The 16,188-nt window shown below is 40.0% G+C and overlaps 1 protein-coding gene and 1 pseudogene across 1 annotated transcript in view; one reads left to right on the top strand and one right to left on the bottom strand.

Moving 5' to 3' along the window:
* CTTNBP2 (cortactin binding protein 2) overlaps positions 1–16,188 on the top strand; it is a 206,203-nt gene that overhangs the window by 159,277 nt on the left and 30,738 nt on the right. Inside the window, 2 exon segments of the mRNA XM_090287406.1 lie at positions 4,150–4,236; positions 4,320–4,419. Coding sequence (XP_090143532.1) covers positions 4,150–4,236; positions 4,320–4,419 — 187 coding nt within the window.
* Positions 8,982–11,232, bottom strand: LOC150001917 (ATP-dependent RNA helicase DDX18 pseudogene; annotated as a pseudogene).

Genomic DNA, 16,188 nt, shown 5'->3' with positions numbered 1-16,188 from the left:
AGAAATCAGCTGATAGTCTTATAGGCACCCCCCTGTAGGCAACTCTGCGCCTCTCTCTTGTTGCCCACAGGTCTCTTTCTTTATCTTTCACCATTGGCATCTCAGTCATGATGCGTCCTGGTGTGGTCCCCTCTGGGTCCAGCTCACCTGGGACCCTCCATGCTTCCTGGACATGTATGTTCATTTTCTTCACAAAATTTGGGAAGTTTTCCTCATTTTTTTCAATTCTTGCTTCCTAATTCTGCACTGGTTGACTTTTTTTCTTCCTTATGTTCCAAATCATTGATTTGAATTACAGTTTCCTTCCCTTCACTATTGGTTTTGTGTGGATTTTCCTTTGTTTCACTTAGCATAGCCTTCACTTCTCTTACGCGTTTGCCATACTCAAGCATACCTGTCAAGCCTATGAGCACCTTTATCACCAGTGGTTTGAATTCTGCATCTGTTAGGCTGTCTATTTCCTCATCTGTTAGGTTGGCTATCTCCTTGTCGCTTAGTTCTCTCACTGGAACCTTGATCCATTCCCCTTTTTGGGCCATACTTCTCTGTCTCCTCATTCTGATAGGCTCCTGTGTTTGTTTGCCTCCGCATCCCAGGTAGAGCTGTTGCTCTAGTTACATTGTAAGGGGCGGAGCCTTAGGGATTCGTCAGTACAGGGTCACTTGTTTCACCACGTTGTGGCACTGTATGGGGGGGGGGGTCGAGAGGGAACAATGCTGCCTGCCCAGCACTCGCCCCCTTTCCAGGCACCTCTGATATCCGCACTGGACTGGCGCCCCTCTGGCTTGCCCTGGCCATCGTTCCCAGAGTGAGTGGGTCTGCGGACATTCTAGGACCGTGGGAGCTCTTTAAACAAGCAGACTCTGCTGAGAGATGTGCAGTTTCTGCCTCTACCCCAGCCCCCACTGGTTTGCACAGTCAGAAGCAATGAGGCTTGATTTTTCCTGGTGCTGGGACTGTGAGCTTCGCAGTCGGGTGAGGAACTGGGAATGCTCCCCAGGTGTCCCTTCTGACTTTTTTAAACGTGTGACTGCACTTTCTGCTGGCCTGCCACTGCCACCGATGCTGCCGCCACCACACTGCTTCTTCTCTGCCCCGGCTTTGCCTCTGCTACCTGTCTTGATGAGTGTTTCTTCTTTATATCTTTGTTTGCTGGACTTCCAGGCAGTTTTATTTTCTGGACTCCCTGTTTTTACTTGTTTTGAGGTAGTTGTATTCCTTTTCAGTTGTGGAGGAAGACGCATTGTGTCTGTCTACATCTCCATCTTGGCCAGAAGTCCGAGAAACTTCTTTGAGGCATCACAGGAAAATTTCAGGGACACACATAGGAGGGGTTCAAGCGGCGGTGGCAAAATTTACTAAAGTGAAAGTATACTCAGAGGGAGAGAGCGGGAAGGATCAAAGAGCAAATGCCCTTAAAGCAAAGTACACTCTCGGAGAGAAAAAGAGAGCAGGTGGGCTTGAAGAGCAACTGCATGGATCCCTTTTGTTTTCTTGGGCTGGGAAAAGAGTATGTTTATTTGAAACTATCCCATCCCTGAAAAGACCAGGCTTGTTTGTTAGTGTGGTGTTCTGCCACTTTGGCTCCTACACACAATTCTCTAGGTTTTCCTATAATGGGGTTTTGGGGGAGTATAAAATGCAATGCTACTTTATTATAATAAGGGCATAGTTGAAGAGAGGTCACTTCAAGGTGACTTGGGTACAGGTCTGTACATGAGCTAATAATAGGAATTTCCCTCTGGCCCTTTCTCGTTTCAGGATGTCTGGTTTATCTCAGGCCTGTTGAGCTGGTGGAACTGTCAGTTACTCCCCCCAACCCCATCAGTGACTGCAGAGCTATTTACCTGATTAGTCAAATGTTTTGTTCTGTTTGCCTCCCTCTTTCCTTATTAATATCTAACCAGCTGTCTACTCTAAATAGGATGGTAGGTTTTTCTTAGAGATAATAGAACTAAAAAAGGAGAAATTACCAAAAACATAATGGAAGAAAAATTTTCTAAGCCAAAATAATTTCTGGCTATGCATATCTAAGGGATCTACCATGATCCATTTAAAATTGGGAGAGAGAGGCCACAACTGGACAAATCTGGGTTACATTTTTTATTACAGGTACAATTTATTTATCCCCCAAGCTTCCTCATCTCATAGGTACAAACAAGAACAGATTATTCTTTCAAAATTATTTTTTAATTATTTACCTCTGCAGTTTGGTGGCTCCATAGCCTCACTCCCTACAAGCAGAACATCAGCTGAACTTGCTAGGATATTCTGTCTCCCATGTCTGTAGGGGAGTCCCTGACCATGTCTTGCTCCTTGCTGGCAGGTCTACCATTGCTTGGCTCACAGTCCGCCTACCACAGAAAACAGCCCAGACCAGCTACTGCTGATCTCATCCTGTGGCTTTAGAATGACATTTCTTGGGCAGCTATAGCCACTGTCATGTTTCCTCCAGGCACACCACTTTCCCTTTTACAGCCTTAGTTCCAGTGTGAATCCAGCCATTCCCTTTTCTACTGAAGGCTTAGCAATAGTGGAATAGTATTCAAATCCAGAGAGAATCACTGGTGACTACCAGATGTATTGTCTTTCAGAGCCTAAAACCCAGTCCCAAGTCCAACATAAGGAGTCTCTTAAAGGACTACTTTCTGTTTAGCTCATGGTCTGATACCTGGGAGCCAAGGCTCATTTTTCTCTACTTTCCAGGAGTTCCTCTAAGCATGTCTTGATCTCCTTGGAGGCCAAAGCTCAAGTCTTAAAGGCCCAGGTAGGAAGGAGTTCCCTCTTCCTTCCATGCTAAGGGCTTTCCCTCAAGCCTTCACTTTATATTCCAGAATCTGCCTTTCCCTGTAATGATGAGCCAGGGGCACATTCACTGTCTTCATAGAAGTCCATTCCAGAAACCCTCAAAGATGGGGCTTTCCCTTATGATCTCAAAGGGACAGCCTTGTCACAGCACAACAGAGCAACAACAGCACAAAGATACATACATATGTGTATACTTACATTGTCCCATACTAAATTATAAAGAGAAAACACACCCTTTCATGTTCAACATTCTCTCTGAGTGGCTCAGTCTGCATGCACGAGCTACCTCCAACTGTACAGGTTAGGTTGGCACTTGACTTGGTACACGTCCTTTTCTGAAAGACCTTTCCAAGAAGTAAGCTTTTCCCAAGTGTGTGGGCTGGGAGTGGGAGCTCAGCTCTGGGATGATGGAGGTGGAGAATGACCTCTCCTCCATATCTTGCTCCAAATAGCACTGTCTTTACCCTATGTAGAAGGTCATTGGCTTTCCATTCCAGCATATGTTACATCTCTACATGTTCTCAGGTGAAATATTTTTATATGTGAAGATAAAGATTTTTAAAAATTCTATAGGCATCCAGGTAGGAGATTTTCTTTTTTAAAAAGTAAAAGTGATCAGTCTCTACCTAAATTTCTTTGGAACACTGAATTCCAGAATGGAATACTATCGATAGTTGATCAAAGAATTTTTTATGTTCATCAAGATATATTTTACATAAAAAGCCAAAGATATTCTCTGAGGTACAACAGCTGTAAAAAGGTTACACTCACATATTCTTAAAAACATAAATATATCAATTTTGTAAAAACACGCTAGAAGGCAATGTGTTTACAGTGGTTGCTTTAGTGATTTCTCTGCTTTTTCTTGCGTCTTTGTATTTTTCAAAATTCTCTTAATGAAATTAATTGCTGTTTTATTCACTGAAAAGTAAAATAAGCATTGGGAAAGCTCAAACTAAAGGTCATCTACAAGTGATAATAAAGAAAAAAAAATTATAGAACCTCTGCAAGGGACAAAAATGCTAGTAACCCTGTTCCAAGCTAATATACTGAACAGCAGTTGTAGATAATAGAACAAGGAGTATACTTTTTCATAATATGCCATCGTTTGCTTTAAATATATAAACACTACACAAAATGTATATAAATATATAAATACGGTATTTTCCAGTGTTTCGCATTAAAGCGAACATGACATGCCCAATGAATAAAGCTAATTAATTATTTTTAATCTTTTGAAAGGCTGAGAACAATCAGAAATGGAATTTCACATTTGTGTACCACTTTTTTCTCTTTTGAACTTAAAATTTTCACCTAACTTTTCTCTTCGTTTATTTGTAGGTTGAGCAATATCATACTGTCATTTTTCATGGCCCAGAAGGAAGCTTGCAGGACTACATAGCACATCAGCTTGCACTCTGCATGAAGGTATCGATTACTTGCATACCCTCTCTTTTTCTTTGAAAACTCAAATGTGCACAGAATTAACCAGTGTGTTTCCTTTATCACAGCACAGGCAAATGGCTGCAGGATTCTCCTGTGAAATAGTGAGAGCCAAAGTGGATGCTGGTTTCTCTAAAAAACAACTAGTAGACCTGTTCATCAGTAGTGGTAAGATCACTTCAGTAAACTGAATTGTAATAACTAACAACATGCACTTCAATGATGCCATTAAAGGCAATAAACTTGTTGCTTGAAAATTAATTTAAATCAACTTTTTAATTATTCAACTGCTATGAGGTGAAAATTGGGAGCTCAGGTGAACATTTGCAAAAAATTACACACATTAACAATTTTAAGAAATTATATACATCATTGTACTTACTGTACACCCTGCATTTTTTCTGCTTTTTAAAATCTTTTGTTTATAACTCATCTGTTGTGAGCATACTGTATTACTGACACTAGAGCATATCAATGAGGAAGTGGTGGGAGCAGTCTCCCGTAGTGGGACTAAGTATTGCATCACTGATGCTGTTTAGAATTGCACAGTGATAATGAAAGAGATGGGTTAGGTAATTTTTATTATTAAACTACTTTCCCCACATCACCCTTAGTATGGATGGTATTGACTGGCACTTTGCTAAACACACTGCATGCATTTAATCTCTATGACAACACTATACAAATAGGTATAATTATCTCCATTTCAAAGGTGGGGAAATAGGCACAGAGAAGGTCAATAACTTACTACAACTACCCAGTGGCAGAAACAGAATTAAATGTGTTTATTAATACTATAGCATTTTCATGAATTTTGTATCTTAGGTTTCAGAGCTTCAGACCCCAAGCTTCACCACAGGTGGAATTAGCATAGCACTGCATAGCATAGCATGACTAGTGACTACAACACAAAACTGAAATGAAGCAGACTCCAGTTTCCAGAGAATTAGAGCCACAGACAGCCCTGGAGAGCAGGTGAAGGAGGGAGGCAGTTGAATAATACATGAAGGATGGTTTGAAACCAAATTCAAATCTCCCTTTTTGGGGGAGGAGTGCTTCTCATTTTTAGAGCTGTGATCAAGGGTGCTATCTTGTGGCTAGAACAACTGTTGACCAGGCTTAGGAAGAAGGAAATAACCAATAGTTCCTAAGTCAAGAAATAAAATTAAGAGGCAGATTTGAGGATGGACTGAGGATTCCCAAACCTAGAAGCACATTTTGGATACAGAAAAATCCCTCTAGAATCTGAATGTTGCTATAGCAAAGGCTAATGTGGCTAGCCTTTGATCAGAAACTAGTGAAAATTAGCTACAGAAAACTATTTTCTCTGAAGATGTTATTAATAATAGCTAACATTTATTAAGCTCTTTAGAATAGGTAGGCCCTATTCTAAACACCCTGATTTATAAACATGAAGCACTGGAGATAAGAGGTTAAGTAATTTGCATAAAGATCCCACAGCTAGGACACAGAGGAGGAGCAGCATTCAAACCCATGCATCTGACTCTTGAACCTGCCCTTAATCATTGCTAACCACTGCTCCCTAACTAAACTGTACCAAAATTTCTGTCCCCCCCCCTTAGTTATAACAAATGTCCCCTGCATTTTTCAGCTTTGCCTTGTTTCATCTCAAAGTAAGAAGGTAAAATATGTTTTTCTCTCACCCTATTAGATAAATAACAATAGCAGACTGAATTCTGCTTAAGCTTATAGAGAGCTAAGAACATAGGAGAGCAAGCAGTGAGTTAGATCATAAAGTGACGTAAGATGAACGACTTGTATTTCTAAATCTATGGGGAACATCTTCTTAAATAGAACTCCTCTTACTGGTTTCCAAATTTGGTGAGTGGCAGAAGTCTTTGGTCCTTCACACTTGAAACTCAGGTCTTATTGACAGGCTTGAAAACCTAAATGACCACAAGTTCCAACAAAGTACACTAAGGGGTGAACCATGCTGGTTGGGGCTGGAGGGAGAGGAGCCATGTCTCCGTCTACCTTGAAGGTAGCAGCTCCAGCAGCTTGTTGCTAGCAGAAGTGTAGATTCAGTGTCCTGAGGTCTTATAACTTTTAGGAAGAAGCCAGGAATCTAGGTATTTATGTGAAAATTTAAGGTTTTGTTCTTTCAGTGTTGTCAACTATTTCAATTTTTAAAGCAATAGAGGCCCACATAGAACCTCAAGGTCCTCTCATTCATGGGCCCCTCACTCCTGTCCCATAATCAGTCTATGGTTATGTCTTGCCAAGTTGGTCTCAGTGTGCATTTTCCTCCATCCCCATTGGCACCATCTTACTATCTGCCCCCTTTTCCTATATCTTGTTTGCTTTCCTGTAAATGACTGCTCTGCCTGTTGCTTCTCCTCCCTGAGTGCCCCTCAGAGGCCAGACCCTGATTAAAAGTTCTCTGTGGTTCCTGCCCCCCACGTCGCTCCATTGCCCACTGAATGAAGTTGATGCCATTCAAGACCTTCTGTCCTAGAACATTGATCCATCTGATTTGCTTATTTGACCCTTATTTATTTTTTATCTAGATATACCATTGTGTATGATTATTGTGTACAATGTGTTGATTTGATACACTCATACATTGCAAAACAATTACTACCATAGCATGAACTAATACTGCCATCACCTTACATAATTGCCATTTCTTTTTGTGGTAAGAACATATTTTAGCAATTTTCAAGCATATAATAATATATTTTTAACCATAGTCATCATGCTATACATTAGATCTCCAAATAGAGTCATTTTATAATTGAAAGTTTGTACCCTTTGATCAATATATCCCCATTTCCTGATTCCCCAAGGTGTGGCCAACCACCATTCTACTTTCTGTTTCTGTGAGTTTGGCTTTTTCAGATTCCACATATGTGATATAATAAAGTATTTGTATTTCTCTGCCTGACTTATCTCATTTACCATAATACCCTCAAGGTCCATCCATGTTGTTGCAAATGGCAGGATTTCTTCTTCTTCCCTATGATTAGCTAATATGCCATTTTATGTGTGTGTATATGACATTATCCATTCATCTGTTGTTCAACATTTAAGTTATTTCCTTGTCTTGACTATTGTAAATGATGCTGCAATGAATATGGGAGTGCTGGTATCTTTTTAAGATACTGATTTCATCTTTTTGGGATATATACCTAAATTGCTGGATCATATGGCAGTTATAGTTTGAATTTTTTGAGGACCCTCCACACTGTTTTCCATAGTAACTGCACAAATTCCCGCCAACAGTACACAATGGTTCCCTTTTGTCCACATCCTTGCCAACACTTATCTCTTGTCTTTTTGATAATAGCTATTCTGACAGGCATTGTGATTTTGATTTACATTTTTCTTAAGATTAGTGATGTTGAGTTTTCATATACCTGTTGGTTGTTTGTGTCTTCCTTAGAATATCTGACTTCTTTATATATATATATATATATATATATATATATATATATATGCCAAAATATTCAGTATTTACTTCTGTTCAGTGATTAAATATTCTCCCCTTTCCTTTTGTGTATTTTCTGAAACATGATTATTTCTGAAACAAAAAGGAAAAAATGTTATGGATAAAGAAACAGTTATTAAATGACCAGAGTCTGGCATTCAAGGTCTGAAACCCACGACAGGTCCAGCTACAAAGATAGTGATTGAACCCAGCTGCAGAATATCACTCCTTTCTTTGCCTTTTGGCATGCTATTTATCAGACTGTTTCCTCTACATTTGATGTTCTCAGTGCATTTATTTTAACAAGATCTATAAATATTAACTGGCACAACAGCAACATGATGCTAGCAATTTTGGTTTTAAATTGTTACAAAATGTAATAACCATTTTCTAGGTACGAAACACACTATAGCTAAAATACAAAATACATAAAACATAAAACATAAATCAAGAGCTCCTACAACAAAAAACCATATCTTACTAAACTTCCTCTGCTCTTTCTGATCTCTGTTCATTTTCAATTTCATTGTAAATTTTTGTTTCATGGATTGGAAAGAGGCATACTTATTTATTTATTTTTAATAAGATGTTTTGCCTTCTAAGTACTCTGCAGAGTTGAAAGGGCTTACAAAAATCCAAATCACCTGAAACAAATCTGAGTGAGGACTCTATTCTTTTTAAAGGTCTTTGTTAAATTACCACATGGAGAATAGGTGACTACTGTACCTGCAGTGGTATAAATAGGCTCAGAAGTCTCAGATCTCTCCCCATTCCAAACAGAACTGCTAGGGGAATTTTATTCAAATCATAATACTCATATTTCTTGCTCCTAAAACAATAAATTGGGCAAGGCTTGTTGTTTTAAAATCTGGTATATATAAAAATCGATGACACCTTTAATGGAAGGTGCTTCTTAGGTATTTCCAAAAGGTCTTTGCCCTTTTACATGGCAGCATTTTCAGGAGGGGTCAAGAACTATAAGTAAGGTCCAAGAAACAACAAAAACCAAAAAAAATAAATGGAGACAATTTCCTGCACTGTCACCACCACCATCACCTCCTGTCCAGTGTACTAGGTCATCTGCCTTTTACAGCAGGTTACTATAGCAATCCATGCTGCAAAAATCTTCAGGCACCAGTAAGAAAAGGTACAAAAAGAATTAAAACAATGACAAATGAGAAAAAAAACTATATTCACAACAAAAAACAAAAAGATGCCTTGCTTTGTCCTTGGGAAATGAAGAAAAACTGAACTGTTTTATAATCCCAAATAAAAGACTTGCTGGAAATATCAACGCTCAGTGCTTGCAACCCAAGTCAATTTATATCCATTAGATCAGTCCAAATACTAAAGTAAAAAAATTCTTTTGTTAAGAAAATTTCATTTCAGGACAAGCTCTTGGAGATGAAGGGAAGGCATGTCTTCAGTGAGAGAACTGCCTGCTGTCGGAAGATTTCTTGTTGATGTGTTTGAAGATTTTGGATTTCTCAACTTTCTTGGCTTTCTGGTAGCCGAATCTACCACCACTTCCTCTCTTTTTAAGTTTGCCTTCATTGCTGTTCACATCAAATCAACAAAAGGAGGCACCTTGAAACCAAATGACAGAGCAACTTGAGGCAAATTTAAGTTATTAACATTAAAGATCTGTTTCAGAGAATGGGAATCATATGCTCGAATGTATGATTTATATGCTTCCTGGGCTGACTTATGAAGGAAGTAGTTCTTTTCAATCAATTTTTCAATCTGAGACTGAATGTCAGAAATTTTGGACCAGGAAAACTCAAATTCACTTAATGGAACCTTGGACTGTTTCAAGTATTGAAGGAAACCCAATTCTTCAGGGCGCAAAATGAGCAAGGCATGCCCCCTTCCATTTAGGCCTCTGGCTGTTCTTCCCACATGATGAATGTATTTCTTGGGATCATCTGGAAGGTCATACTGAACAATCCAGTCGACTTCAGGAATATCCAGCCCTCTAGCTGCCACATCCATGCACAACAATATCCCTGTATCTACATTGCAAAACTGGAAGAATGTGGTTGTACGCTTATTTTGCTTCTGTCTCCCATGAATGGCCAAGACAGGCAAATCGATATAGTTCAGCAACTCGTAGTGGTACTTCACAGACATACAAGATGAAAAGAAGACCATTAATTTCTTCTTCCGGTTTTTCTTAAGGTATGTGAAGAGCAGGAGGAATCTCTTTTCAGAAGGACAAACAACATATCCCTGCTCAAGACCATCCACTGTTGCATTAGCTTTATCATCATCATACCAACATACAATGGCTCCTTTTTCAGAGAAATCCTTGCCAGGTCTTCAACTTTTCGAGTTTGTGTGGCAGAAAAGAGCATGGTCTGTCTGCATGTTGGCAGAAGTTTAATTATTTGCTTTAATTCCTCTTCAAACCCAACATCCAAGATACGATCAGCCTCATCAATAACCAGACACTGTAGGTTTTTATACATAAACCCTGGAGTATTCTGCATGTGGTCCAGGAGACGGCCTGGTGTAGCCACAATGATGTTGATCCCATTAGTGAGTTTCTGTGCTTCGGCAGATCTGTTACTGCCACCCATTATTAATCCATATGTGTGAACATGGTGTGTCATCAGCTCTTTAAGAACACCAAAAGTCTGCATGGCCAGTTCCCTAGTAGGTGAGAGAATAAGAACTCCTGTTCCATTCCTGGGCATAAACTTTAACTTAACAATGAGTTCGCAGGGATGAGAAAGGCCAGGGTTTTGCTGCTTCCTGTTTTTGCAGCTGCGAGAAGATCCCTGCCTTCCAGAAGTGGTCTGATATTTTTATGTTGAATTTCAGTCATTTTGTAAAGCCCATTTCTTTTATTGCCTTCAGAGTGTTCTCATTGACCAGATTAGAGAGGGAAGCAAATGTATCCTCAAAAGCTCCTGTCAGCCCTAGGGGCAGGCAGGGCGCTTCACTGTCCTCTTCATCGACTGGCTTCTCCATACTGGTTTCTGTTTCTCTAGGAGTCTGGGCACCTGCTTCAGAATCGCCTTTGTCTTCAGTTTTGGCTTTTTTGGTATCAGGCCCATGATCATGCACCATTTTTCTCTTTTTCTTCTTCTTCAATTCTGACTTGGGAGACTGCACTGCTGCTTCCCCCTTGGTTAATATGGTAGATTCCTTGGGAGATTTTTTAACTTGTGCATTTTCCACCTCTTTTTTGGATATAGCTCCATTGTGGGCTTCTGTGAAGCCCTTATTCATAGACTGCTTTATGGGTTTTTTAACTTTTCCACTTCGCACTATTTCTTCCGATGTATCTCCATTTTGGTCTTCTGATAGGCCTTCCTTCATAGGTTGTTTTAAGGTTTTTTAAATTTTTCCATTTCCTACTCTTTCTTCAGACACATCTCCATTTTGAGTTTCTGATAGGCTCACATTCCAGGCTCCCTGTAGCTTTAGGTTTTGCTGCCTCAATTTGAGGTTCCGCTTCTCGATCTTCTTGCGCAGGAGTTTCATCGGTAGGTGAGACATATTGATGGATCGCCTACAGAGCCGTGCCACAGCTCTGCTTCTTGTCTCCGGAATGACGTTCCTTCTTCTCCTGACTTCTTTTTTTAATAGATGTCTATCCTCCAGCAAAATATGGTGTTTATTTATTACATGTTCTTTGTTTTTTTCCACTCTCCATGTGTTTGTTCACACTGCAGTTTTTATCTAGAATTTTAAAGTGAACACACAATCCTCCCACCCCTCAACCTACACTGTGACTACCACATGGCAGGTACTATGCAAAGTATTATATAGTATGGATTAAAATAGATATGATCTATTTTATATGGGAAAAGTCCCTGTTAAAATGCTCTAAGGACACCTCAAATGAAGCCCTCTTTGATCCCTCCCAATATGACAACTCCCTTTAATAGACAGCAGTAGACTTTGTTTAAACCTCTGTTTCCCACCTAACTATAGATCAAGGCACTGAGGGTATTATTTGGGCTTTTGCCTTGGCCTAAACACATGTTGTATTGTGAGATGTTTGAAGGCTCATAATGTGTACCTTTTTTAAAACACTTTATCTTGCACAGTGATTGCCAATGATTGTCGTGTCGGCAGCCGTCCGTCTCGAGAGACGATGGTGTAATCTGCACCGCCGAGAATGGTTGTGCAGTCCGACTCGGGAGTGACACGGTATCTGTCTCCTCCCGTGTTGAATCGACATCTTGCGATGATGCTGGAGTGTCCTCTCCAGTGAAGCTGAAGCTACAGAGCCTGGGCAGGGTGATATGGAGGGTCTGCTGTTGCCCATGCAGCAGACCCCCCCTCTCTTCGCAGCTGAAGGATCCAAGGGAAAGACGGAGTCAATACAGCTTGGCTTCAGGTGCACCGCAGGAGTTGCCGGTATTGACTACAACGTCAAACCGCCTTAGGGACTCCGGCTCCGGATTTTCTGTCGGGGTTTACTCCCTTAGCCTTTCCCCTGAAGAGGTATGCCGCAAGGCAGCGGAGGTTTTTTGGAATCAGTTTTCCTTCTCTGATGTGCCCTGACTGGAAGATCGAACCAGCGACACTTAGCTCGCAGGCCGACGCTCAATCCACTGAGCCAAACCAGCCAGGAATTGCCAATGATTATATGTTGAATAAATGGGTGAGTCTCCTAATACAGAAAATAGCATGGGAAAATAAAAAAGAAATGCTAGTCATAGTTAGGTGTCAGCAAGTAGAACTTGCTTACAGTGAAGGCACAAAGAAGTAAGATTAGAGAGCACAGGGGCTGATAAGGGAGTAGTTGATGATAGGGCATAAAGATAGAGTTAATTAGAATTTTTAAATGAAGCATTTTTTAAATTCTTTTTTATTTTATTTTTATTTTCTAATTAATTAATTAATTAATTTTACTGAGCAAGTGCCGATAGTTTATTATAAAATCTTATGGCCATTTGGTGATCAGTAGCGCTATTCCAGGACCAAGAGAAAGGTAGATAGGGGATTCTGGTGTTATCAGCACCAGCTCCGGATCCTGTGTGTAAAAATTTTAACTTTATTTTCTCTAATGAAAGAGATTTAAACTACTTGGACTAAGGCTAGAAAGTTGAATTTTATCTTCCATTGTGCACAGAACATATATAACCTTTGTTCCTCTCCGGAAATCTGTAGAAGGAAGCCAGTGGACAGAGAATGAATAAATAAAGTGTACAAGCAAAAAATATAAGAAGGAAGTATAACAAATGTATCTTAAATAATTTTAAGAATTTAAAATTTATATGGAGATTTAAAATTGTGCCAGTGAAGAAAAGGAGATTTAAAAAAAAAAGAACACTTCAAAAAGAACAACATAACACTTATACTAGCAAGAGTTATTCTCTTTTTCTTTTAAAACCACATCTCCCCTTTCATATTCCTTTTGTGAGAGACAGTCATACCCCGTGCTTCTGTTATATAGTAAGGAGGGTGTGAACATGTACTAGAATTGGGTCAAAATTTGCCTCAGTGTAAGGTATGCAGTTAGGTAGCAAGACAGATATTTTTTTAAGTTACATATGACATAAGTAGAAAAAATATTAACCCTAGATTAGTATTTTAAAATAGTACTTTGAATTCCTGAGAGAACTTTCCTTTTTAGTAGTAATGAAGATGGAATTACTGTAATAACATGCGGAGAATATGCCCATTGGTATCTACATGACTGAGTTCACCTTCTTGGATCCGGCATTACATACAGGAGGCTCTTCCAAGGTTTGCCCCTTGCTGCTCATTTGGACTCTCAGAGCCTTGTCCCTGCAGAGCCTTCCTTTAAGTAGACTGTAAATGATAGCTGCTTTCTATTCCCAAGGGGGCAGATTGTAGACTTGGGGTCACTTTAGACACAAAGGAGTTTGAATTTAATTATAAATGTGATATGTTAAATATTTTTAAGCCAATGAGTGTTGGTCTAGGATTGACTGTTCATAACTTTCAATACAAGTGTTTTCAAAACTGCAGTGTAGCCCTGAGCTAGCCAAGGGGCTGTCTAATTGAGATTATCAACCTGTAGGAGAGGAAAAAGGCTAACATAGCCTATAAAGCTGGAAGAAACAAGGACAAAAAGGGTAGATAAGTTCCATAAATAGAGCCTTGAAGTAGCGCCAGACAGAGGTACTCCAAACCGTTAACTTTCTGGCACCAGGCCAGATGGACTCTCAAGCTCCATCGTGGAATCTGTGGCCTCCTCTTTTTTTGTTTACATAAACCTTGATCAAAGGCTGTTGAATCCTTCAAACTGGAAACAGTAATGACTTCTTGCTCCTGTGGTTGGTTAAAATAGTAGAACTGAAACTATGCTAAATAACCTGAATTAGGCACATGATTTTTCTCAACTAAAGTAAAATTTGCCTTTGGACTAACTTGTTTGAGGATATTGAACTTAAATGGTCACGTGGAGAAATAGGTGTTAGTGAAAAATTGAGGACTTGGGGCTGGCAGTGTTGAAGATAAAACTTTTCACTGGAGAAACCCATGGGAGACCAAGGTAGACAAAGATGAGGGCGAAACCCAACCCAACTGTTATGAACAGCAACCCTGTCTAGGGCACAAATTGTCCATTAAAAGTGGGATTAATTGAGTCATTAGCAATTCAGTCCTTGCTTGTGGACCCAGAAGGATGAGCTTGCTGTCTCTTTCCTATAAATTCATTTATTGCATTAGCAGCCCGAATCCTCCTTTGATGCTCCCATCCTCACATCCCACCACCTGCTGGACAACTCAGAGGGGCTGCCTTACTCATCAGGCACATCAGGCCTGAGAAATAAACTAGCACTTCACACCCTATCCCAAGTATGCTCTTGCTCATGTGCGCTAGCCTCAATTCCCTGCACAGCCTCTTCTTGGGTGGGAACTCCAGTGTTACTGAGATTTCCGCTCCAGCCTTCTCTCAAGGCAGCCACCACTGAGCCTTTTTGATTGTTTCTCAAGATGCCTTTGTGTTCTCTGCCTTGGCTCTGGATGAGGTGCCCACTGCCTCCTGCCTTCACTTCAGTAATAAAAGCCTGCAGGTGTGTTTTCTTGTTTCATTCTTTTCCAGTCAGCTCTTCATGTCAAAGTGAGATCTCACAGCAGTAGTCAAATCCTGTTTATCTCCATCCTGTAAAGAGGTCCACTGATTCTCAGCGCCAGTAGTTTCTTCCCTCCACCATGACATTCTGGGGCTTCCACTTTTCATTTGTGGTTTGGTTGTGATCATAGCAGCAGGTCTCACCTCTAGCTGCACACAAAATGCTCAAGCCCAGCACAGACCAATTAAATCAGAGCCTCTGGGTGATGGATCCTAGGAGATTGTACCATGCAGCCCTGGGGAGGACACAGCCTGCCTTGCAGCTGCCCACAGCTCTGGCTATTTGATCCCATTCCACCAGTGAGGCACCACACCAACCTCCCAGCAAGTCCTGACTAGAGGGAGGTATCAACTTGGAAGTCACTGTCATGCCACTCTCGAAGCTGTTCTGACTTCCTAGGACTGAGCCCTGCCCAGCCTCCATTCTCTGCCTGTGCCATTTCAAACATTTAGTAAGCCTTCTCCTAACCTGTCTACCTATAAAGATGCATTCCTTATAATAGGTCCAGTTTAAAAATGCTGCACCCCCAATTAGAATTAGTCATCTCCAATATGATATAGCACTTAGCACAGGACATACAGTGAAGGTGCACTGGATAAACATTTGTTGAAATGCAGTTACATGTTCCTACAGAGAGATTCTGGCTGGATACAGAAGTTTTAGGGCCCCAGGAACTAGCCAGACAGTTACAAATCAAGAGGTAACTTGAGACCTTTAGTATGTAGTTACAGGAAAGCAGATACATAAACCATTCGACCTAATCTACTTTTTATTATTGATTTGTTAGTTTATCTTTCTTGTTTTAACGAACTATAGAATTATAATACTTCCATTATCAGTTATTCCTGAGAGAACATTTGAACACTGATACTCAGTATTTTAACACTTTTTACTAATAACTTTGTTGAAGGGGATCCAGCACACACCAGACACTAGTGTAACAACCCCGACAAATACAACTAAATTGAGAGGTGCGTATTATGTTCCTAGCCGTCTAATTTTTAAAGCTTCATAGCATCCAGAAAAACTATTTCAGTCTCAGAAGAGATTCATTTACGATGTTCAAGAGGTTCTTTTGAAGCATCATGTCTATAGTAACAAGGAGGAAGGGAGTATAATACACTATCAGGAATATTTGTGAAAAGTGGAATATTTGTCAATATTTCTGAAGTATTTTCAATTGATTTTTTCCTCAAAGTTAAATTGGCTAAGACTGGGGGCTATTAGACTCTTCTAAACAATTATAAAGTGACTTTAATTTTGTCATTAATTCACTGGTACATCAGAAATGAAATACTGTATACATTTTAACTACAATATGAATAACATTTGAGTGCTTGGTAGGTGTGAGGCACTGTTTCAAGTATGTTTTGTCCACTGACTTATTTGTTTCCTGCATATAATGTTCTTCCACATAGTTTTCCTTTT

The sequence above is a fragment of the Furipterus horrens genome, unplaced genomic scaffold (assembly GCF_987537825.1).
Source record: "Furipterus horrens unplaced genomic scaffold, mFurHor1.1.pri manual_scaffold_9, whole genome shotgun sequence".
Lineage (NCBI taxonomy): Eukaryota > Metazoa > Chordata > Mammalia > Chiroptera > Furipteridae > Furipterus > Furipterus horrens.
The sequence above is the reverse complement of the archived record's forward strand: the minus strand, read 5'-3'. Positions and strand labels throughout refer to the sequence as shown.